Source organism: Pongo abelii, chromosome 2 (assembly GCF_028885655.2).
Source record: "Pongo abelii isolate AG06213 chromosome 2, NHGRI_mPonAbe1-v2.0_pri, whole genome shotgun sequence".
NCBI classification, from domain to species: Eukaryota; Metazoa; Chordata; class Mammalia; order Primates; family Hominidae; genus Pongo; species Pongo abelii.
In genome coordinates, this window is record NC_085928.1 from 132,316,967 (window position 1) to 132,343,121 (window position 26,155).

Sequence of the window (26,155 nt, forward strand, 5' to 3'; positions counted from 1 at the left end):
TTCACCAGATTTCGTTGCATCTGCTGTCTAAGATTATTGAGGTTAGCGTTATTTACAGTTAAATATGAGAGTGTGGGGGAAGTTGTTGTCAGGTACTGCACCCAAACCAGGAGGATAAAGGAGGTAAGCACAAAAGGAAAGCCCCCTTTTCGAGCCTCACTCAAAAAGCAGCTCACTCAAGCTCATTTCCAATATCTCTAGTTTCTAGATGCATTTCGCCTCCTCGTGTTTCCCCTTAACACCCACGACCCACTCACTCCATTACAGCTAGTTCCTCGCCTCTAGTCTCCAGGTTTCTTTTTTCCTGGTCATCAGTCTCGCTCTCTCCCGGCACTCTCAGGCCGCGGGCCCCTCCCTCCGCGCGGGCTCGCACCTCTCCCCAGCCTGGTGCACCTGGGCTGACGCGGGCTCGGGACTCGTGCGGAGCGCCGCGAGCGCGGCGGAGGCAGAGGCGCGCTGACTGCCACCTCCAGCCCGTACCGGAGGGACAGCACGCGCTGTGCAACGGAGACCGTTCTCCTTGGCCGCCGCTCACGGCTCGCGGCGACCACCGCCGTTGAAGCTGCGGGCGGGCAGCCGTGCGTCTCCCGGGACAGCCAGCCCCAGCGGCTGCTCCTCCCGGATGCCAGGGCCAGGGCGCCGGGCAGCCGCCAGCAGGAGAATGAAGAGCTCGGTGGGAGGAAGGAGAGAAAAGCTCCTGGGGGCGCCGAAAGCTCAGCCCAGCCGCGGTAAGTTGAGTGCAAAAAGAGGTGTCTCGGTTCAGGTGGCGGAGTTCGTTGGGGCGCCGGGCAAGGAGCTGGGGTTGCGCCCCTGCGGGATACTAGGCGCGAGGGGCTGAGGCTCGCATGGGGGGCGCGGAATGGTGGTTCGCACCGCCCAGGCCTTGGACCACCTTTTCGGCATCCCGCACTATCGGTCCACACCCCCCTGCCTCTTCTCGGTGCCACGGAGAAGAGATGTGAGGTTGCGGGGCCAGAGTGAAGAGCGCGGAGCTTGAGGGTCTCAGGTCACAGCTCATTGCCGAGAACCAAGGGGCAGGGGAGGCCGAGGCAGGGGGGCGAGGTCAGCCTGGTTCTGTCCAGAGTCGAGGGCTGGGCCACCCGGTGAGGAGGTCCTGCTGTCTGTCTCTCATTGGGTGTGTGCGAGGCATGCTCCCTCCTCGGGGGAAACCTGGCGAAGTTGTTGGGATAAAGAAACACAGCGGGACAGCTTCCTGCTTCCTTTTCATTTCCTTCTTCTTCTTCTTTTTTAAAATAAATACTTAAAAAAACCTGAGATACACGCGTTTTGAGGGCAGGATGAGAAGCTGTTGAGTTATATGAAGCCTCCCTCCAAGGAAATCACTTTGACATTTAGGGTGGGGTTGGGAGGCTGAGTGTAAGCCAGGGCTCCTGAATCTGATCGTCTTCTTGGCCATCTAGTGCCTCTTTTTACGCTTCCATTGAGTACCTGGGGGACCAAATTAGAAGAGAGCACGGGGTTGTGTACCTTTTGACCTCTTGCATCTTGGGAGACGTTTTATTGTGTGTATGAATTTGGGTCAGAGGACACGTGCAGCCTCCAAAATGGTGTCACCCTGTGTGAAATGCCCAATTCCAGATCAGTCCCCCTTACAATCAGGCTTGTCCACCTCGTGTGTTTCTGGAGATTGTGCTGATGGGTGCTTTAGTCTGAGCTGGTCTGTGATTTCAAACGAGTGATACGTGGTTCCTGGGCATTGGACTGTCTTCAATTCTGGAACCTTGAAATGACTGAGAAGAACATCTGACATTCTGTAGATGTAACTAAGGACCCTAGAGCTGGCGCTGTTCTATGCTAATTCTGCGGTGTTCCCGGAATGTGATGGGGAAATCATCTCTGTTCTGCTGAGTCTGTTTGCTAGCTGGTCTGTTAAATGTGCCTTTCAGGTGACCACTGAATTCTGGTTCACGATGTTTTCTAAAACCGACTGGAAAGGTCTTCCTCCCTCTGGGTTGTCGTGCCACTCGTTGGCCTATGCTGGTAATTCAGTCACACTACTCTGGTCTCTAAGCATGAAAGGCAAATATGGGTCATTTCAAATTATGTAGATTGATGCAACACAGCGTGTCCTGGGTTTGCTGCAATTTCTTCACATTTCTTTCCAGATGTTTTTTAGAAATTAACTTGAGCACTCTCTTCATGGAGCTAAAATGTAGACTGGGGGAATGGACAAACATCTTGAGCTAATGTATTATCTCAGATTTAAGGAAATGAAGTGCTGGAAGTTGTCTGTGTTAGGAGAAAGAGACCTGAGCCAAAAATCAGGGTTTCTGAATTATTTTTGCTCTATGACAATGTGGTTGAGAGATCTTTGGGGTTACTTAATAATAACACCTAAAATGTGTTTCCCATTCCCTGAACACCAAACTCTACAGCTAATGTAAATGCATAACAATCCCAAGAAGGTGGCGTTGTTACCATCCCCATTCTGTAGACAAGGAAAAGGAGATTTAGAGATGTTAAATTGGGAAAAGTCCCAGAGTTAGGGTTTCGTAATCCAAGATTGCAGAACTCCAAAGTCGGTTGTTAACCCTTACACAACCTCTTTGAGCCTCACTTGAAAAATGAGAGCAATAGACTTCTCTAAGTTTTAATTCCATGAAAAATTCATACAGTGATTGTAATATCATAGATTGATTTATACCCAACCATTTGAGGTGTTTAATATAACAGAATGCAGAATTTGTAGATGTGAAATAAAATAAAAATTGTGTGGCACTTATATAATTCGGCCTGCCAGCTCTAGAGAGGGAAGAACACTGAGATCTTAGTGTTCATCTTGAATGACGTTCTTTGAGTCCTGTTATTGTAAATCAATAGTGCTATATTATAGCCCTTGTCTTAACAATGTGTGATTTATAACATCAAACATGTCTGGTGCTAACATCATATTTATGTGACTATAGAGTTATCCTGAGGTCTACATGAACACTTTCATATTTCAGCCAGCTTATAGTTAAAGCTCAGATCCTGACAGGATTTTAAATTTCCATTAAGAGGTACAAGCAGCTTGTTTTAAAATTTCCTTTTTATTTTCAACAGTATTTTCAAAACAATTACTCCCCCTGCTGTGATTTGCTATTTACCAGGTGCATCCAAAGTTCAATAATGAAAATGTTTGCAATTCAGGAAAACAGTGTTTCATCTATAGTAACAAAGATTAGATGAGTCACATCTAACTTAGTTTTTTTGTAATTTAATTAAAATGTTGCATTTCTCATTGCTAAGTGTATGCAGGTGGCTGAGTATACAGTATCCATTATTTTCTTGTAATCTCCAACTTCATAAACTCATTACTTATGAGTTCTTCGGCTAAGTAATGTTAGTACTGTCTATAAAGATCTTGAGGTTTTAAAAGTAGGAGTAAGAACAAGTAAGATAACTTTGTCATGTTTCTTCACTACCTGTAATTATACTTTATTTTGAGAGTGATGATATATTTTAAGTCACAGATCTGATTTATCCATACATGAATGGAATTATCAAATAAAAGTTGTATAAACCCATTGGGATGCTAATGCTATTAATATTCCAAATTTGGGAACAGCTTTGGAAAATACAAAATCTTTGAGAAATTAAAGATAATTTACTATGTTTCATTGTGTTCGCATGGTATCTTACTGTTTTCAAATAAATCTACATGTCTCATAGTAACTTGCCTAGAGATTTGTTTTATTTTTTGGCAGTAGTTAAGGAGGTTTTTATAGTAGCTAACATATTTAAATTTAGAAGAGTATTAAAGTAATGAAACTAATTATGAACTTGAATAGTCAAACTGCAAAATGTTTCACGACAATGGGAGTCTTGTAAATGGTTAGACTTCTAATCACATGTATGTATTTTCTACTGTTTTAAAAATGTTTGTTTAATATTCAAACAATAGGACTAATATTTTGATATTATTTGTTGATTTGAACAACCAGATCTCTGAAAGGTAATTTAAGCTCCATAAACATGAGTCACACTGACATCCCAGATTGAAGAAACTAATATTGGAAAAGGATCTGTAATTTTGAATGTTTCAAGAGCTTGGAACTCAAGGTAGATGGTACTTCTTAGTTTTCTGACAAGGACTCTAAAGTGAGAAACTGAATAAAATAAAGCCGGTGAGTTGAAAATCAAGCAAGTGCTTAAATTGCCACTTAGGAAGCTGAGATCAGCTTCTGTAGATTACACACCCAAAAACTGCCAGTGTAATTTATATTTTGAACAAGTAGATGACACACTGGAGATCATTTAAAACATTCTAGTACATTAAAAATGTATTTACTTCTACTTTTTTAGAGCCTGATAAAACTAGTGATGTCTTCCTGCTTTGGATTGAATGTTTATATCTCCCCCAAATTCATACTGTGAAGCCCTAACCCTTAATGGGATAGTATTTGAGGTGAAGCCTTTGAGAAATGATTTGGGTTAGATGAGGTTATAAGGGTAGAGCCCCTATAGTGGGATTAGTGCTCTTATAAGATGAGGAAGAGATGAGGACCCTCTCTTTGTCATGTGAAGATGCAGCAAGAAGATAGCCATCTGCAGACCAGGAGAGGGCCCACCGCAGTCATTGAATCTGCTGGCACCTGGATCCTGGTCTTCACAGCCTCCAGAACTGTGAGAAACAAATGTTTGTTGTTTAGCTACCTAGTTCATAGTATTTTGTTGTAGCAGCCCATACTGATTAAGACACTCCCTATTTTGGAATAACTCATGATTAACATAAAAAATTTGCAATTAGAGGAAGTTGAAGGACACCCAGGGGCAGAGATGAATCAAATTATTTTACAAGGCCTTTATCCTATTATAAATATGGTTTTAATCATATTCAGGTGATTCTGTACTATTTCTAGTAGTTTGCCTAGATTGGGATATGTCTCAAAGAGTATCTTATTCCTAACCTTCTGATAAACCAGTAGAGTATACTAGAACACAGTTTTAGAATAGGATAGAGACCTTTAGATCACTTAGTTACTTTATTTATTTACCTATAATGTCATCCTAACATATGTTTAATTTTTTGCCTTATTTGCAACACATAGGGACAGTTCTCTTTGTTTATGGAATTATATCTACCAAAATAAGCCAGCACGTAGCATTTCAAAACAGGTCTTTTCAGTGACTTTTCAGTAAGAGAGTTTTCATTTTCCTTCCTTGTAGTTATGTAGCCCATCTTTCAGGAAACAGTACTGATCTTGATGTGCCTTGATTAGTCATTAGACCTATTTGTCCGCATGAGAATAAAATGCATTATTATGCCACAGTGTCAGGAAGTTCCATTTGAGGATTTTCCTCAGAGTCTCTGATAACATGAGGCCAGATGTTCCCTGTTAAATTTTTTTGTTATCTTTTGTGTTCTGATTTTATTACTGAAGAGTTATTCTCTGCAATTTTTATAATAGAAGAGATTATTAGAGACTTCTTTTTCCTTTGCTTCTCCAACAGTCTCCATCTATCATCAACTGAAATGAAAGAAAAAAAGAATGAAATGTATCTTTTCTTTCAGGTGCTCCTTAAACAAAAGAATAACACAGGAAACTCCAGAAGGCATTCTGAAAAAAAAAAATCTAGATTTTAAAATTGTATTTAGTTAAGTACAACTTGCAGAAGTTAGGCGTCTCAGTTTCCTAAAGGCATCCAGATCACCTGGAATTCAAAGAACAAAGGTTCCATGTACTGGACCGAGTTATCAGGTGGCTATAAATTCTACATTCACAGTAACTTCATGGTATATTCTATTCATAGTAAAACTTGACATCAAAATCATAGAGAAAAATAGTTATTTAGCATAGTGTAGCATTTTAAGAGTATGAGTTTGAGAACTAGACTGGCTGGGTTTGAATCCTTGTTTTTTTCTTTAAAAGTGGTGAGAATTTAATCAAGTTATTGCACCTCTCTTTGCCTCAGTGTCCTCATATATAAACTAGTGAAAATAAATCTCAGAGCATTGATTGAAGGCTTAATAAGGTGATATACGTAAAGTGTTTTGAATAGTGTCTAGTACCTAGTAAGACATAAATGTTAGCCATTTTTATTATCATCATATATTAGTTTTCTATGGCTACTGTACCAAGATTGCTATAAACTTGGAGGCTTAAAACAATAGAAACGTATTCTTTCAAAATTCTAGAGCCAGATGTTTGAAATTAGTATCACTGGCCAAAAGCCAGATGTTGGCAAAGATTTGCTCTCTTAGAAGGCTTTAGGGGAGAATCTTTTCCTGGCCTCTTCCAGCTTCTGTTGCCATTCCTTGGCTTGTGGCCACATCACTCCAATCTCGGCCTTTGTCTTCACTGCCTTCTTCTCTGAGTGTCTGATCTCTCTTTGTTTCTCTTTTATAAGGACAATTATATTTGCATTTAAAGCCTACCCTTATAATCCAGGATAATCTCCTCGCTTAAAAATCCTTAATGTAATAACATATGAAAAACCCTTTTTCCAAATAAGGTTATCATTTACAGGTTCTAAGGATTAGGAACTAATGTATTTTCAGTAAGGACTGAAAAGTACAGGAGTGGGAGGAGGATGTGCATTATTTTGTCTACCACAATCATCTTTTAAAAAATATTATGCAAGATGTGTGAAAAGACAGCAGACCCAACATAAGTAAAATGTGAAAAATGCAGGAAGGACCAGAAATTTATTTTTAAAGTACATTATTTTAATATGTTTTAATTTTGATCAGATTTTGAATCAAAGATGTACAGGGCAATCAATTATTTTCTGCTCTCTTCACTCTAACATAATGCACTCAATAAATATTGTATGAGTGATTACTGTGTACCTGGAGAGTGCTAGTGCTGGGAATATCAAAGTTGACAGAAAAAGTGAGACCCTGTCCTCATGGAGTGTAAAGACCAGTGTATAAATAATAGCATTACCCTAGACAATGACTACCTTATTAGTATTGAGTACTTCTATTGGGTGTAGTTGGCTCTTTATGTTTAACCTCAGCATTTTAGGGGCAAGAAAGTATTATTAAACTGATTTTAGAGATAAGAAACTATGCCAAAGAATATATACACAGCCAGGAAGGGCCAAATTTTGAACTCTGCTTCCTCTGATTGATTGTACTGTATATAACTTGAAACAAGGTAAAGAATAAGGACAAGCTTAAAAAAAAATTTTTTTTCAGCTTATCTTTAAGAATCTATTGTTTCTGAAATTTTCACACATAAAAATACTGAATCCCCAACTAATGATGCTTATTTTGGGAAACAATAAATACTGTGAGGTACAATAAATCCTACAGGAATAATAATAACAACAGGATCAAATTAACAGTTTCCTTTGGCAAATTTAATGGAAATGAATGCTATGTCTAGGAGCTTTATCTTTTCACCTCCTTCAGAGGATGCTATGGGGTTCATGTTAATTCTTCATTTGTTCTACAGGGAGGAAAGACCAAAAGTATTTGCAGTATGAAAGAAACTGTATCAAACACTATGTTAAATGACAAGTGTTTATGGTAAAAAGCTGAGGAATTAGTAACAACCTTTTTGTTTTCTTGTACCTTTGAATTCCCCAAAGTCTTAATTGCTTTATTTTGGTGTTGTGTTAAATTGAACAGACAGAGATGTTTTCCTTTGTTTTATACCATATAAGACTCTGTACAGTATGTTTGTGAAAGATTGAACTAAAATAATGAAAGTTTGTTTGCAAACAAAAAAAATTTTTTTAGAAAGATAAACATCTCATCGACTGACCACATAATGTAATTACATGGAAATATCAACTAATGAGATGTTCTGGTTAGTTGGGCTTGAGTTTAACCAGAAAGGTAAGAACCATTTTTTAGAATTCTTTTTTGTTTTTCAAATTTTTTTCTTAGATATTAGTTGATATTTCACCCTCAGTGAATAGACAATGTTTACTTATTTATACTTTGTCTTTTGTCATAAATATATATAATATGAAATTTATCATCTTAATCATTTTAAGTGCATAGCTCAGTGTACATTCATATTGTTGTGCAAGCATCACCATCATCCATCTCTAGAACTCTTTTCATCCTGCAAAACTGAAACTCTGTATCCATTGAACAGTTGTTCCCCATTCTTCCCTGCCCACAGCCCCTGGCAACCACCATGCTATTTTCTGTCTGTATGATTGATTTTGATTACTTTAAGTACCTCATATAAGTGGAATCATACAGTATTTGTCTTTTTGTAATTGGCTTATTTCACATAACTTGATTTCATCCATGTTGTAACATGTGTCAGAATTTCCTTCCTTTTTAAGGCTAAATGATATTCCACTGTGTGTATATATGACATTTTGCATTTCTTGTCAACTATCCATAAACACTTAGATTGCTTTTGTTTAGCTGTTGTATAAAGCTGCTTTGGTGTAATGTTGCTATAAACATGAGTGCGCAGATATCCCTTAAGACTCTACTTTCAGTCCTTTTGGAATATGTTCAGAAGTGGAATTGCTAGATGACATAATACTTCTAATACTTAGAGGAACTGCCATACTGTTTCCACAGTGGCTGTACATTTTATATTTCCACCAAAAGCATACAAGTTTTCTAATTTTTCCACATCTTCACCAATGCATATTTTCTATTTTTTTTTTGATAGTAGCTAACCTAATGGGGGTGAAGTGGTATCTAATTGTATTTTTGATTTGTATTTTCCTAATGATTAGGGATGTTGAGTCTCTTTTCATGTGCTCGTTAGCCATTTGTATGTCTCCTTTAAAGCAGTATCTAGTCAAGTCCTTTGCCCATTTTTAATCAAGTTGTTTTGTTGTTGCATTTTAGGAGTTCCATGTATATTCTAGATATTAATCCTTAATCTGATATATGATTTGTAAATATTTTCTCCCATTCTGTGGTTATCTTTTACTCTGTTGATAAGTCCTTTTTGCACAAAATTTTAAAATTTTCATAAAGTCCTATTTGTCTATTTTTTGTCATTGTTGCCAGTGCCTTTGATGTTGTATCCCAAAACTCACTGCCTATTCTAAACCTTTGTTTAAAATAATGAGTTTAAGATGACTTTAAAAAGTATGTAAAGGATCACTAAATCAAATTCCAAAAAAAAGAGCCTAGAATGATTATGAAATAACTATAATTACAGACTAGAATATGAATACTATCACAAACATAATGTTGAGCATCAAAAGGTAGAAACCCCATAAAGCATGATTCATTTAAGTAAAGTTGAATATTAAGCAAAGCTAACTCATAAGCACATTGTGGTTAATGTCGAGGGAAAAGGTAAGATGCCAAAATGTTCTGCTTCGTGCTTTGGGGTGTTGGTTACCTAGGAGTGTTCACTTGTAAAAATTAATTGAGTTGTATAAATATGATCTATGCAGTACTCTGTATTTGAATTATACTTTTAAAAAGTTTAAAAAGCGAAACATTGAGACACTTATGGTAACAAGAAATTTCCTTAAGAGTAGAAAAGATAAGTAAAGAAGTACTCAAACCTATGTTCTGTAAGAATACACACTCACCAGACTTGGTCCATCAATTTAACCATAAGTTTTTAAACAGCCATTAGACCCAAAGAAGCAGATATAATCAGAATACTATTTTTCCAGATAAAAAACCATTCTTGGTACTGAATGTGAAAAAAATGTTTCTCATGAGTCTTCATAAAGAAAGAATTGAATGGCCCAGTGAGCAACATCCTTGTTAATGTAGCAAAGATTTGAACAGGAATCATACTTACAGAATATAAAAAAGTTTAGTTATTGGATGCCTCCTTGTCCAACTTCAAACATCTTAATTTCTAGGATGATGAGAGGGCTACATACCTCTTAGACAATGCCCTATCCATTTTCCCCTTTTAATGTTGCTTTTGACAGTGGGTGCGGGTCAGTGAGCTTGAGCTCACGTATTCTGACAAATTCTGAGTGCTCATAGACTTTCTGATGGTTTAGAAGCTGGGGTCTGCTTGACTCTTTGGGGAATCTGAGAAAATTGATTCCTTCCAGGAAAGAAAGAGTACCTCTAAGGTGGCAGTAGTGGGCAAGGTCCAGGCAGTGGTAGACCTTGCCCTCTACTGCCATCTCAGAGATATACTCTCTTGCCTGGAAAATATCAACTTCTTGGGTTCTCCGAAGAGGAACTTATTAAGAAGTAATTAGTAGGGCACAGTGAACTAAGTTGGACTTCCCTGGATAATTCAGTTCTTTGCTGATCTCATAGAACATCAGTAATCTCGACAATGAGTTCTGCGACAGTAGAGATTTTGTTTTATTACCCTTTCTGCCTCTTGCAATGCCTGTCAGTGCCTTGAACAAAGTAGGGGCCCCCAAACATTTGTGAAACAAATAATTAAATTCTGCTGCCTGGTAGACATAGGGGTTGTGGAAAATTGAGCTGAATAGCTATCAGAGTCTAAACATATTCTGCAATTTGCCTTAAAAACAGCATAATATTCTGTCATTTAGGAGTGTTCCCTTGTAAAAATTCATTGAGTTGTATAAATATGATCTATGCAGTACTCTATGTGAATTATACTTTTAAAAAGTTTAAAAAGCTAGGCATTGAGATGCTCATGATAAAGATAAATTTCCTTAAGGGTAGGAATGATAAGTAAAGAAGTACTCAAACCTGTGTTCTGTAAGATATGATTTTGATATGCCTTTCCATTTGTTCTCTCACAAATAAAGTAGACACATCTCAATTACTGGTTAATTGACAGCTTCTAGTAGACTGAGTTAAAAAAGTATTTTAGGACCTCATAAAGAAGAGTTTGACCTTAGAAAATTGCTTTCAATATAGTTTTTCAGTTCCTATGGAATTTGGTGAGCAGTTGGATCTGTAACAATTTTTTATTAGTGGCATAATTTTTAATTATTCAGAAATTATGTCTAAGCCAATATATTCCACGTTGATTCTTCTTAAATAAAAAAAACAATGCAAGTTAATCTGAAGAGATGATACTTAAAAAGAGTTTTCTCTTTTCAGATCATAAATTAGAACATGTGTTCTTAATTTAAATTTTTAAGAATTGAAGAACTACTACAAAAAAAGCCAGGAAAAAGAATTCCTTTCTTAAAAAGTTGCCCTTAACAAAAGTAAAAGTTTCCATAATTCAGAAGTTTTAGCAGGCGTAAAGGGTTTGAAAAAACCAAATAGCATACATCCATATTAATATATTAATAATATAATTATAACTAATAATAACAAAAGTCTGCCATTAGAAATGATGGGATTTACATTTCTATGTCTATTTAGAGCAAAATGTTTTTATTTTTCCTACTAGTTCATATACTAAAAACTTATGTTAAATAGTATTTCACAGAACACAAAAGTTACTGTTGGAATTATTGTTTCTTCCCACAAATTAGGTGGGTAGGCATTACTTTCTCTTTTTAGATAAGGAAGCAAAACTAAGAAAGGTCAAGTGATTTCCAAGATCAAGTAATTTGTGGGTGGCAACTTTAAATAGTGAACTATTTTTGACTCGAAGCCTGGTCTCTCTGCTGCCCTGAATAGTTTCCTTCTCTTTCCACATATACAGAGAAATAGTTTCTGCTAAGTCTATCATACATTGGAATGATTTACTGGAGGAAAATGATAGTACATGAATGGAATGGAGATGAGAACAATCAATAAATGACAGTATTAAGGGAGCACTAATGAAACTTTAATTTGAAAACTGCTTCAAAATGTACTCCAAGATAGGCTTCATAACCATAGTCAGATTTGATGTGAAGATAACCTACTTTTATGCGAATGCTGAAGTGACTCTAACAGTTTTGTACCTTGATGTGGTCCTTAAGGAAAATTGTCAGGGCCATTAATAAGTTTCTAAATTGATTAGGCTAATTTGGTTCTCTAAAAGACATCTTCCTATAAATTAATGCTACTTATTACATTCTGATTACAGCAAATTGCTTGCTTTCCATGCCCAAGTTTGAAAGTTTCCAGTCTCTGCATTTTTGTCCTTTCCCAGTTGTTGGCTTTCTATTTAGTCTTGCCACATCGGAACAATGAATCATCTTGTCCATTAGCTGAGTTTGGAAATTCTGTGTTGTTCAATGAATTTGTTTTTACATCATCCCTTTGATAATTCAAAACCTGGCAACTTTACTTTCCCAGATGTGTTTGTGATGCAACATCAACTAGTTTTGTTTTGAGCAGCAAAGGCTGTGAATTTTCATCCTCATAAATGAAATGGGATATTTTAATAATCGACCTTGTGTTTCAGAGTAATAAAAGGTTTGGGTAATAATAGTGATTGATCTCTAGAGGGGTCGCATAATCAAATAATAGAAGGTTCTCAATTTGTATAACCTGAAGGAAACAGAAATGTGCTGAGTGATTGCCCCGATTAATAGCATCTCCTAGGAATACAGTTATTCATTTCTGTTTCGTAAATTCCCGCTAAAGGAGAGTCTAAACATTAAAGTTGAAGCGTTGTTCATTTGTTTCTAACAGTTAAAGCATGAACAGAGGAGTGAGACAATGTATGTCAACACAAAGTGCCCTTCGTGCTCCCTACTGTGAATAGGGCATATGAGGACTTGGTGTTTGTTCCACCTTGAAAGAGTTCTTAAGACTTCATGTCATTACTTTGTTACTAAAATAAATAGCCATGAATCTTAGAAGCTGCCTCTTACTAAGGTTTTAATAAATCGAGTCTAAGAAATGATAATATATTATTAAAATTTGGATCATTATTGTCGAATATATAGAAAACATAGTGGAACATGTCCTTTAAGATACTGCCAAGTACTGTGCAATCTTTATTGTGTTTGGAGCTAAACCTGTGGCACTGACTTCATGAGCGCGTCTGTGTGTGGATGGGAGTATAATGTGTGTATACAAACTGAAATAGTTTGGGAGTCATTGAGGGGCTAGTTTGAGGGTGGCTTGGCATACCTTCGTGGAAAATAGTAAAAGTAGTTTGGCCTAAAAGAATGTAAGTACCAGGCACATGTTTTAAAGAAAGAAATAATGCTTTTCATTACTAGCTATGGTTTATTTAGCATTTGGCTTCTTAGTTCCTAAAATTTTTCAGAAAATGAGACAAGTTGTAAGAATTAAACTGTGAATACTTTCCAAGAAAACATCAGAACCATTACCAAAGAGGATATTTTTTAAGCTAGTCAAGTGCCTACAGCTTTAATAATCACGGTAATCCCAGCCAAAGCTGTTTCTTATTTGCAGCTTTGCTCTAGCCTCCCATTCATGTTTAAAAAGTGGCTCCATACATACGTTTAAGAACTCAATTATACATGTAAAATACCTTTTTATTGAACATTATGTTGCCTCTAATATGTATATCTAATTCTCTCTTATGACTCAGGTTTAAGAAATAGTCATATGGCCAAGAAATATAAATGATATTATAAATTCATTTGTTTATATAAGTTTCATAACTAGTTTCCTTACCAATGAGAGATATACTATCTGTATAGGACACTATTTCCTATCATTTTAACTGGCATTCCCGTTGTCTCAAACTGAATTCATCATTTTACCCTTCCATTCAGCTCCACTTCTTCTTGACATGACTGTCTCTCAATACCAAGGCTGTTTTCTCAGAGTTTAACTATTTCTATACATTTAAATAGTAGATACCAATCTTGACACACAATGAGTTACAATTATTGCTCTGTTATAAATATGGGGAACCTAAAAGGGTCCTGTCGTTAGTATTGTTACATTTATTTTCTGGAAATCGCCATTGCTGAAATCAGTCCTAAGTTCTATCAGTATGCCCAAGGTAGTAGAGCCTCTGAAAATATTCAAGGAAGACTTTGCTTCATTTTTGAACAAAATGCAAACTTTTTAAAAATCTTATTTGTTCTTCTTTTATGAGACACCTGCTCATTTTTTAGGTGATATTGGATTCTACAAGACAGAAAAACCTCTTGAATGTTGCATAATAATACTTCTGTGTATATTTTAAGTTAATCGAATCAATTCCAGCCGCCTCCCAGCATTAACTAATGATGGTAGATCTAAAGTGGCCACTGAGATGTTTGTTATTCAACATTGCATTTTCATTTTGTTCCCAGTAATTAAGTTAAAATAATCAACTGTAGTTATCAAGTGGGTTTTTTGTGTTTGTTTGTTTTTTTAAAATATGGGTAGTCAAGGCAGTATACTTTTTGCCTAATGGCAGAAAGGGATCATCTGCTTGAATTTCCTGGTACTGGGCCTGGCTATGTAACCAGATGTCTTGTAGGGTTATGATATCTAGACACTAAGTCATACAGATGGTTCCAATAACTGTGTAGGTGAGTGTCTTTGTCATTTAACATTTAAGCCCCACTAGGCATCCATTATCAATGCCGTTCAGCCATTGTAATCCGTGGTAGCTCTGTTACTGTAAAGGCCATTCTAAATTTTTCCTTGCTTTTTAAGTCCTCTGTCCAATGCCTGCTCCACATTCAAAATAGTATCTTATTTTTGCTTCTCAGATGAAATAAAGACCATTAGGCAAGCACATCTCCAAAATTTCTCTTTTAGTACAAGTCACAGCTCTATTTACCACCATTTTGATTCAAATCTCCTCATCTCAAAAGGATTACTGTCCCAATGCCCACTTATTTTATGATTGCACTTCCTCCTGGTGCTGCCTAAACATTTCATCAATTACTCATCCTCTGTCTTAAAACTTCACTCTCTCCTTCCATCTGTTCTCCCACCAGACCTGCTGTATTGTCCTCTATATAGAATAACTTTCTTCAAGCTGCTACTTGAATGCAGAATGCAACTTTTGAACAAAGTTGCATTTTGTTCAAAAATGAAGCTGTCTTCCTTGAATATTTGCAGAGGCTCTGCCACCTTGGGTATATTGATGGAATTTAGGACTGGTCTCAACAATGGTGAGATCCGGAAAACCTTTCCTTGGAATTGATTCCAGACTTTTGGAAAGGGCAGTATCTATGCTTTGTCTTCATTTCCTCACCTCAATTTCTCATATTTCTGGGACAATTTTTCAGTTATTACAAGTGAACTTTGTGTCACATCCAAAAGTCTCTTTTCAGTATTACTTCTTGAACATGCTGAAATATTTGACACTGCTGACTGTCCCTGTTATTCATTCAACAAATATTTATTGAGTGCCCAGCACTGCATAAGGTACAAACTTTGGAAATATGGATATAATTCAACATTTTCTTTCTAGGAGCTCAAAGGTAACTGAGAAAGAGAAAAACAGACCGTTTAAAATATAGCATATCGAATGCTTGTAATGTTTAAATCTGTTTCCTAATATTTCTTGTTCTCCTTCTTCTGATCACCTGGAAGAATTGCAATTCTCCACCCCTTTGAAGTTAAGTTACTCCAGAAGTTATGTTATTGGCTGTGGCCAATAAAATGTGAATGGAAGTGATATGTCACTTTTGGCAGAAGGTGTTAAAAGTTGGTGTGTGATTTGCTAAATTTCCTTTTTCTTGTCAGAGACAAACACTACTACAGATGGTGAAGCCTTTGTTAACCTGTGACCCTGAGAGAATAACTTGGAACAGAGGACCTGCTGACCTAATATGAGTATATTGAGGGAACAAGAAATACGTTTTTTTTTCTTTAAGTTACTAGGATTTTAGGATTTTGTTAGTTCAGCATAACCTAGCATATCCTGACTGATATAATGCTGTAGTAGAAATGTAAATAAAATACTGTAAAGACATAACTGTATGCTTTCAAGAATTTATATCTGCACTTCCAAGTTTTCTACTAAACTTTTCAGTCACCTTAAAATCACCACATTAAAAAGAATTTCCTAAGACTCTAAAAGTATTTGCTTGATAATAAGTGACATTAATTTATCTGTCTTGCATCTAATTGAAAGGTAGTAGAGGGTCTGTAAGAAAACCTGTCCACCACCAACCACAGATATTTCTTAGTGCATTTATTACTATAATTCAGAACTACTCTTCAGTTTGTATTTTCTCCCTTAAAAACTTCCTGAAACTTAAAAACAATTCAAGTTCACTTGGAAACTCAGAGATAATGATATATTCTGGTCTATTTTTCTTCCCATCTGAAAGCTTCATTGTGTTAAGACAGGAAAAGTACTATGTAATTATGTATGTGAACTTCTTGATAATCAGTGATGGAATTTTCTTTTTATGTGCTAATGCTTATTATTGTACTTTTTCATATAATTAATATGCTCAGTAAAATGTAGGTTTTATTATAACTTGCTATCCTGTTTCCTATACATACTGAAGATAGGGTATTTTTTGGATAGTAAATGTTTTACTCACTTAATAGTAGACTCTGATTTTACTACCACTCAAACCTCCCATTCGTCATATGTGATATTATCTTATTCTTTCTTTTAAATATTTCACCTTGAATCTACTTTGTAAAATGTTTAGAGCTATCTATCTATCTTTCTATCACTCTATCATCTATCTGTCTATATAATAACTTTGCATTGACTAAACTCAGAAATATCCCATTTGAATGGCATTGTCTTTGATTTGTCATCGATTCCTCTATTGCCATCTCTTAAGGAATTAAGTCATAACACTTTCCATTCTATGTATTATCTACCTATCTAATATTCATACAGTACTTGCAACCATATCTTTATATTTCCTTGAAATCTTAGCTGTAAAGATGATCAATTGGGAAACAGAGTTCTAGCACAGAAGACCTGCTGGAATCTCATTCAGACAGAAGTTTCTATAGCCAAGGACAACATTGTGTCTGGCCTCTTCTATCTCCTTCTCACCTTTCTTAGATTTGCCCTCACTGTTTGCTGCCCCACTTCAAATACCCACTGTAAAATGCTTTCCTTAAAAAATCAGGGGATAGTAAAAGAGAAATCATGCGAAGATAATACTTGAAACAACAGTATATACAAAACTTTTCATGCCATACCCATTGAAATATACCTCCTGTGTGGTTTGCTGTTTCATGTGTAGACCATTTTAAAATGCCCAATAATAAGGCAAAACAGAGTACCTATGAGGTATAAACATAGATGCATTGTTACGTGGTATTTGTATGGTTTGGTGTCTTGATTTCCACCTCCACACAGTCCTTGGAATTCAAAGTAGTTAAATCTCAAGCTGCTTAAAACATGCATATTTGCTTACAGAGACTCATATAACTACACAAATTAACAAGTTTTATTTTTCTGCATAGGTTTTTTACATGCTTGATCTTTGGAAAGTAATTGGAAATATTTTTAGCCTACATGCATAAAAATGCTACTCACAAGATGACACACAGAATTTACTGAGTTATGTGTCTATTTGCTGTAATACAGCTTTTCATGTGTTGTAGCTTCTATATTTTTATGACCTGAAAATATATTGTTCTTTGTTAACATGTTCTACTGATAAATTTGTGATATGGTTGTATACTGTGTATCCCAAAAATCTGTTTTTAATTATTCCTTAGGTTAAGGACAAATGAATGTTCCTTTCTTATACTCTATAGATGATTTAATTCCATAATATATTTTTTAGCTTGCTTCATGTCTGATATGTTGATTTTTAGAAGTTTTCCTGGAATTTTTTTTAACAGAGGATCTTTTCTTTCATCATCTTGCTAACATTGGCCAGCTTCTTCCTTTATTTCTTGGAATTCATTCCAGGTACCTTCTTTAAGTCATCATGGAGCTGACTGGATTCTTTGTCTTAGTTGCTTTTTAGTTCTCTTAAACAGCTGCTGCTCTGAGACTTCATTTCATTTTTGTATACGCCTATTTTATTTATTATATCATATGTTGTTATTTTCCTAGGTCTGACTGTTGTTTTACTGAAATACATAACAAGTAACTATGTTAGAAAGAATATGTGTGATGTAAAATATAGATGTATAGATTCAGATGAGTCTTTGCAAAAGACTTGAAAACATATATCCAGAGATTAAAAACTATGCACGTTATTTGATCTAACAAATCAACTTATGGGAATTTCTTCTAAAATGTATTTTTTAATGAAACTATCTCATACCCATAAAGATTTGATGATAAGTTTATAGTTGCAACTTTCTTTGCAAGTTGATGGAGACTATATAAAGGACCAAAAATGCATTCCAACAACATGATACATGATATGGCAGAAAATATATCTATTGACATTGAAATACACTTACTATATCATAAGTAAATATAGAGGATCACAAACAAATGTATAATTTCAATTTATCCAATTTTATAATTAAATTTGTATAATAAAGGGTACAAACAGTGTTGTTCAGTAGAACTTTCTGCAATGAGGGTGCTATTCTTCCTATATCTGTGTTTTCCTGTATGGTAGCCATGAGTGGCACGTGGCTATTGAGCATTTGAAATGTGGTTAGGGTGGCTAATGAACTGAATTTCAAATTTTGCTTAAGTAACCACAGCACCATATTAAACAGCACAGGCATAGAAGACTATTATACTCCAAGGACCGCACCGTGATTGTTTCTGGTAAGGAGCAATTGATTATATGTTTTCCTGATGTTCTCTGTTATTGTCTGCATTTTTAAAATTAAGGTTATGATAAAAACAATATGGGAGTCACTAGTTTGAAGAAAACATGCCTGATGGATATTGTTATACCATTAAAACCATGGTAACTAAATAATTCCTTAAGGTTTTAATGTATAATTTATTATACATTATTTATTCAATTTAACTGAATGAATACAATTTAATTTAAATGAATACAATCTATTCATTTCCTTCTTATCAAGATTTCTGTCATATTTTGGAGATAATTAAATTTTTATAAGGTATTTGAGTGTGTCTCTTGGATTGAGTTTGTGTTTTTCAAAGATAGAAAAATATTTTTCACAATAGCAGCAACAGCAGCCAACATTTATCAAGACTAAGTGCGGAGCACTGCTTTACATACATTAACTCTAATCCTTACTTTATCTACTTGAAATATGTACCGATGTTTTCTTCATCTTGTGAATGAAGAAACTGAAGAAACTGAGATATAGAAAATGTTCATAGCTTACCTAAGATTACTCAGTTGGAAAATGGGGATGGGGAGCTGGAGAACCGGCTTTCAAACCAAGGCTACATAAAAAATCCAATAATCAGTATAACTATGTTTCTCTTTCCACATTCAGCAGAGGGGATGCTAGTGAGAAGCAGATGGAGCATTGGAGTTAACAAAGCTATGGTCTGGCCAAGCAAAAAAAAGAAGATAATGCAAGAAAAAGGCAAGGGAATGGAGGGTGCATATGTGTTTGTGATTAGAATGATTGCCCATGGAATTTATATTGGATAAGAAGGAAAATGAGGAACACTGAAATGTGGGGAGGTGGGAGATCAACAATGATTTCAGTCCTGGTAGTAGAACATATGAGCCAGAAAGATAGGAGGTTGGCAAGTGAGATGTTTGAGATTTGGGAAAAGATACACTCATTTGCTCAGTTAATCGGAAAGTGTAAAGATGAGAGTGTGGCTGAGGTAGGATGGAGAGTAAGATGCTCTAGTTAAAGGAGTGAAGGAATAGGACTGTAGAAGGACTGTCTAATTGCATATTGAAATCACCATGAGTTATGACAAAAGTAGTTTTGAAAAGAGTGATCATGAGACAAGATCTAAAATTTTGAAGTGGGTAGTAAATGACTGCAACAAGGAAGGGGGGATAGTGCTACAGTCTGAGGACATAGGATTGATCTTCACATTCTATTGTTGTGATAGCAGGGTCTGGCACATAGTAAGCAATTATATCAGGACATCGTGAATTCAAATTGGGCACATCTCCTGTACTTGGAGGTCTACCAAATATACAGAGACTGCAACAATAAATCAGGGAGAAGTGATTGTATTTTGCATGAAATTTTCTGAGCCACTGACCTGGATGACAACCTGATGCTGCTTGGGCATGGTCATGGTCCAGGAGACATGGTGGAATTCAAAGAGGCAGTGCCAAGGGCACAGCCTGTGCTTCTGTTACTTGGCATGGCACAGATGAGTGAATGGCCCCATTTTTCTGATAGGGGGACATACACTGAATGAAGAGATTCCAGTAGCAAGAAGCTCTGGCAGGCCTATGGATTTAAGCTAAACTAGATTTCCCACACCAGAAATTTGCTTGAGGTGGAAGGAATAGGGTGTAACAAATGCAGATTCCTTAGCTACTGCCTGTGCAGAGAACTCAACATCTTTTTTCCTCCTCTTCCTTCTTACCTTATCTTTGGTGGAATAAGGAACCATCTAGAAACAAAGACATCGTGACATAAGATGAGGCCTCATGTCCCTCCATGTAGAACTCTAGGGCTTGGAGGGAAGGAAGAGAGCTTCTAATCACATATGAAAATGAGGTTTTAAAATGGATATTGAGTGACTCTTAATAACTTGAAAGTGACTGAAAGATTATAGAATTAGACTGAAGCGTGATAGGAACCTGCTATCTAATGGAAAGAGGGACTTGAACAGAAAACATAATAGTTGTTTGTGGAAAACTATGTATGCCTCCAAATTTTTATCTACTGAATATGTTTAGAGTGAATGAATTACTCATATTTGCTTATAATTTGGAATTGCTTGCTGAAAACCTTAGAATGTTTGTACATAAACCTTTAGTGATAGGAAGTTATAGAGACCTGGATGGTTGCTGTGTTCAGTAAGGTCAAGATAAAGCCACTCACTAAAAATGTGTTAGGGAATGATTATATTATAAGAATCAAAGATCCAAAGAAATCTCTTAATTTGAAATCCAAGAATCTTAAGACAAATCGCCCATCTGGGCTGTGAATCACATTTTTCACCTTGGAAAATGCAAACCTCAGTCACACCGTGTCATGCACAGGAACAGAGATAACGTGTGATTGTGAAAAGAGGCTCTGCTAACCTAAATGGATCTAAACTGCCTAAAATGCTTTGCAGTGCCATGGTGAACTCACCTCATGTTGTAGGTAATTGAACATGTTCATAAGTTTATTAGATGAGGAATGGGAGGAAATCCTGTCAAAGATTTTTAGGCAGGAAACTGGCAACTTTTGCCTTGCTTTTTTCTTCAATTTTGCTTTCACATGTACCAGGAAAAGTAAGGATTGTAAATTACCTCCTATTTAAACTTATTACAGATTTCTTAGTCTTGCAGGATGGAAGAAAGTCTGTGATACCCATCATATTGCTGCAGAATCATTTCTTCCTTGCCACTGTGTAAAGGTTTGTGGCTGGCTCAGATAAGGAAACGTTAACATATCCCTTTTATGTTGGCTACATGAACAATATGAGGTAATGATAAAAAAGATGTATAAAAGAAAGCCCACATAAGGATGAATAAGTACACAAGCAGTTCTTTTCTCTCTCTTCAGGTTAGCACCATTTTCATTCTATATTTGGAAGGAAAACTAGCTTAAATCTCTCACTCAACCTTATTTTTGAATTGCCTTCTTTTTTTATGGTGGAGGGCATGCAATTCAGATCTCTGGATTATGAATTTTGTGAAACCCATGATAGTACTATTACTTGAAGCCTGTGTTGAAGATATAAGAATTAATCTTTAATGTGCTTTGTGATATGTATTTAGTTAGTCTTAAACTACCACCAAGTATCATTGTAGGCTTGTTTGCATTGGATTTTTAGCTTACTGTCATTATACAGAGTTATTGGATGTATTCGTATTTGAAGCAACTTAGTTATAGCAAGTGTACTGCTTATATTGTAGCTTTGTGTATAAAAATCTGATTTAGATTTTTGGAATGCTAGTATCTGGAAAATACCCTTAAGGTATTTTCCAGACAGCTTGGCCAAGTATTTCAGTAATTATGCTTGTTAACTTTCATTATTTATATCTCTTGTGTCTTAGTATCCCTTGTCTTTGTATAAACTGCTCATTTCTGAGAGAATCTTTCAGAAAGTTCTAAATTAAATAAGAATGGTCTAAGGAGAAAAGATAGGTAGATATATATTGCTATGCTTTCTAGGGAGGGGCTTTGATAGAATCTCAGTGACATTAGAATGCAGCATATTCGTTTAGCTGGGCTAAAATTACTGTTTTTATGGAAAGCAAAACCAATTCTGGCTACTTTGCATTCCTATAAAATAACCTGAGTGGTTATTTTATCAAGCTAATTGCTTTTTTAACTTAACATGTTTATTTTGAGATAATTGTAGATATACATGCAGCTGTAAGAACCAATGTAAATTGTCCTTTACTGATGTCAGTGTAGCATTGTGGATAAGAGTATGTGCCAGGGGAAGCGGGTCTACTGAATCTCTTCTAACATGTCCTAATTATGATATCTTAAGGTAAGTTGTGCAGCCTTACTGAGAGTGAGTTTCTTCATCAGTGAAGTGAAAAATAATGTATATCCCCCAGAATAGTTTTAGGTGTACCTAGGGTTTAAGGTGTGCCTACCATGCAATAAGTGGTGCTTATTAACAGTATCTTTAAAATGTGATGAATTCTAGCTATGGTTTTAGTACCACAGAAGAATGTATTTTATACATTCAAAATGAGCACTCTGTCAAGAAGTGTATTCATTCTCTAAAGGAAGGTATAATTGAATGTGAAAAAAACAAAAAAAATATGAAATACATTATCTTTTGGAGTATTGTTACATGAGTATATGCTTATCTTCACTGAATTATAAGTTCTACAAAGATAATGGCTAGGTGATATTTTGTACATAAGGTGTCTTCAACAAACATTAATTGAATTAAGAATTTGCTAAGGTTTGTCAAGCCTGGAATCAATAGCTTATACACATAGATTTATCATGGACTGGTGCCACAAATGCTCATAGTTAGAACTTTGATCATTAATAGGGCAATATATTTTATCGTCAATATTTTATTGTGATATCATCCACATTTGGGTTCAAAGGTGAGTAATTAAACACATGGGTAATCCCATCCTAAAGGGTTAACTGCACAAAGAAATTTTTACTGAGATATTTTTCAACCATACATCTTTTCCTTTTAAAAAATAGTATTGAATCTGAAGTGAAAAGACATAAAACAATGCAAAGCGGAGACACAGTTATAAGCAACTGATATTAACATGTTGAAACAGTTATGAATTTTTCCTAGGGTAAACTTATTTGCATGTAAACACTTAGTCTAAAATCATGGAAAGCGGTATTGTATTGGACATCCAGGCCTTGAGCATTGTGAATTCATAAGACAGGAGGAGAAAACTTTAGAAAGTTCTACCAAACATTTTTGGTTATATTCTGAACAGTTAAACTCTATGTTCATGTTTACTTACAACATAGCCAAGTTTATTTCACATTTTGTGCATTGCATTATTATTATTTCACACTTGTAATCTTTTGCTTGTATTTTGCAACTTCATGAGTGGTTACATCTTATATTATTAATTGATTATTGTCGTACACAAGAGTTCAGAGAATTAATAATAGCAATGTCTAGAAATTTATTGAAGTTAGTAGTTTTCAGTGTACATTTGAATTTTCCTTCATTTTCATGCTTAGTGTGGTTGGGCCCAGACCATAAATATTGCACTGGAAACTGCATAAAAATTCATGTGTCCTGTTGATTTATGGTCCAGTGCATTTATTATCTGTCACACATCCTTGATCATATATGCCTTCCATTTTTTAAAATGAAGGATTTCCAGAAATAGTAAAACATTGGGTTTGGTCCCAGAAATGTCAAATCTTACAAAAGATGTTTTACAAAGTATGTTCAATTGCATTATCTTGTTTATTTCTCTTTCTTGAAGAGTAAATGTTCAGTACGTGTGAGGTAGGAAAGACAGATATCACCAGTGTACACTTAAGAAGATTGGGAAGTTATTATCTCAGAGTATGGCATTGCCACTAGAACTCATAACAACTAGCTCCACACTGAGCAGTCTTTCCATTGAATCACATTTTTCCTACACAAGGCCCCTAGGAACACTATTCACATTGTGACAGTGAATATGGTGAACAAGTAATTCATATTGTAATTATCTAGGTTCAACTTGAGATTCTTCTGCGGCTGCTACTATTCAGCCAAACATGTATTTGCTTGTTTATTTCATGGGCTCATTTAATTCTGAAAGCATTTAGTGAGTGTCAGGTAGTGTTCTAGGCACTCAGCATACAAAGATTAATAAGTATTGGGATTTTTACCTTTGAGACAGGTATAGTATAGAGAAGGAGACACGGAGTTCTGAATTTTAAGCAAATATTAACCTAAATGAAGAGTAATTATATAGTAAAATTAATTGCTTAGATCATGAATAGGAACAATTAGCATATGCTCTGGTTGGAGTCATTTGCTCTCAGATAACTCCTGGAATGAGCGACTTTATCTAATTATGCCATTTATTTTTTTATTTTATTTTTTATTTTTTTATTTTTTTTTCTTTTAGTATTATTATTATACTTTAGGTTTTATGGTACATGTGCGCAATGTGCAGGTAAGTTATTAATGGCTAGCTTTGTCTACATGCTTGTATTAGTTTGCCAGGGCTGTCATAACAAAGTACCACAGACTGAGTGGGTTAAAAAACAGAAATTTAATTTCTCACAGTTCTAGAAGCCAGAAGTCTGCTATCACCATGCCTCTCTCCTTAACTGGTAGATAGCAGTCTTCTGCCAGTTTCTTCACATGATATTCCCCTATAAGTGCCTGTACCCTACTTTCTCTCTCCTTCCTCCCTCCCTCCCTTCGTTCCTTTCTTTTTACAGCATTTTGCTCTTGTCGCCCAGGCTGGAGAGTGCAGTGGTGTGATCTCGGCTCACCGCAACCTCCGCCTTCCGGGTTCAGGCAATTCTCTTGCCTCAGACTCCCGAGTAGCTGGGATTACAGGCATGCGCCACCACACTTGGCTAATTTTGTTTTTTTTTTTTTTTTTTTTTTTAAGTAGAGATGGGATTTCTCCATGTTGGTCAGGCTGGTCTTGAACTCCTGACCTCAGGTAATCTGCCTGCCTCGGCCACCCAAAGTACTGGGATTACAGGTGTGAGCCACCGCACCCGGCCTACTTTCCCCTTCTTATAAGGTTATTATTCAAATAGGATTAGGGACCACGCTAACAACTTCATTTTTAGTCATCACTTTAAAGGTTATCCTAAAATAGTCACATTCTGAGGTATAATGGGTTTAGGACTTCAACATAGAATTTTTTTTTAGGGGGGTGCATAAGTCAGCTCATAACAATGCCTTTGTAACAATGGGCTTATATTACTTAAGAAAAAGCCAGTTAATCACTATGTGCCTGTTTTCTCCTATTAATATAGGCTCCTTGAAAGACAGGTACCAGTTAAAAAATGTATATTATTATTTATATTCTAAGTGTAGACCTTAGTTAGATTTTATACATGCTGCAATTATCACAAAATTCCAGAAGTAGAGGTCCTATAATTTCTTCAGGAATTTATTCATATTTCAAGTGAAACAAGAAAAAGCAATCATATTGAAGGCATCTCTAGATATTGCACATTCCATTTTATTCAATCTAGTTGTTTGAGTGATGGGTGAGTTTATTGAAATAAGAAACTTAGAATGTTCTTAATTTATATGCAAAATTGAAGGTTTTTTTTGAGAGACTATATAGTTCTGTATAAATGTGGTTTTAGAAATTTTGTTCCTAAATTTAATAGCTGAGATTTTCTTCCATTGCCATTTCTTTGTGTAATCCTCTATTGTTAGGGCACCCATAAAGTGAAACAGTCATATCATTTTTAAATCTTAGCAACAGTTTATCTTAACCTTTCTAACAACACTACCAAGCTGGAGAATCTATTTTTATTTAGCTTCTAACTCAGATTTTTATTTTGTTGAGCATCAAATGATCTAAGTTTCTATTGATATGTCTGATTGTTTTGAAACTGTGCAGTTTTTCTGATGTTAGCTAGCCTTTTCTAAAATTGCGTCAGCTTCCACTTACTTTCTCTTCCTTGGGGGCAAGATCAAGATCAAGTACCATTTACTATTATGATACTGGGAGAGACCTTTTGACTTCAGTTCAGAACTGTATGGATCAAAACTCAAGGAGAGGAATCTTTCTTCCCTGCAGTGGTTTGACCTGAAATAAATGGGTTCTAATGCTACCAACAAAATATTTTCTTATAAATTGAATTTTTGTCAAAGCCATTTTTAAAATCTCCATGATAAACTTAATTAAATGCATTGTTTAAAGATGAATAAACATGTTATGACCAAACCATATGATTTTGCTCTATAGCTCAAGATGAAACACATTTTTTTGGAAAGGGTAACGAAAACATACAATATGGTGCAAAGTATGTGTCTCTTTCTTTATGTCATTTTCATTTTTGCAGTGTCTTACAATAATC

At 35.7% G+C, this 26,155-nt stretch overlaps 1 protein-coding gene across 1 annotated transcript in view; it reads left to right on the forward strand.

Annotated features, from left to right (window-relative positions):
• The first annotated feature begins 414 nt into the window (after positions 1-414).
• Positions 415-26,155, forward strand: part of ZNF385D (zinc finger protein 385D) — a 981,405-nt gene continuing 955,664 nt past the window's right edge. Inside the window, exon 1 of the mRNA XM_054552513.2 lies at positions 415-728. Within this exon, the coding sequence (XP_054408488.1) occupies positions 623-728 (106 nt within the window). The 5' untranslated portion in view covers positions 415-622. The remainder of the gene's footprint in view (positions 729-26,155) is intronic.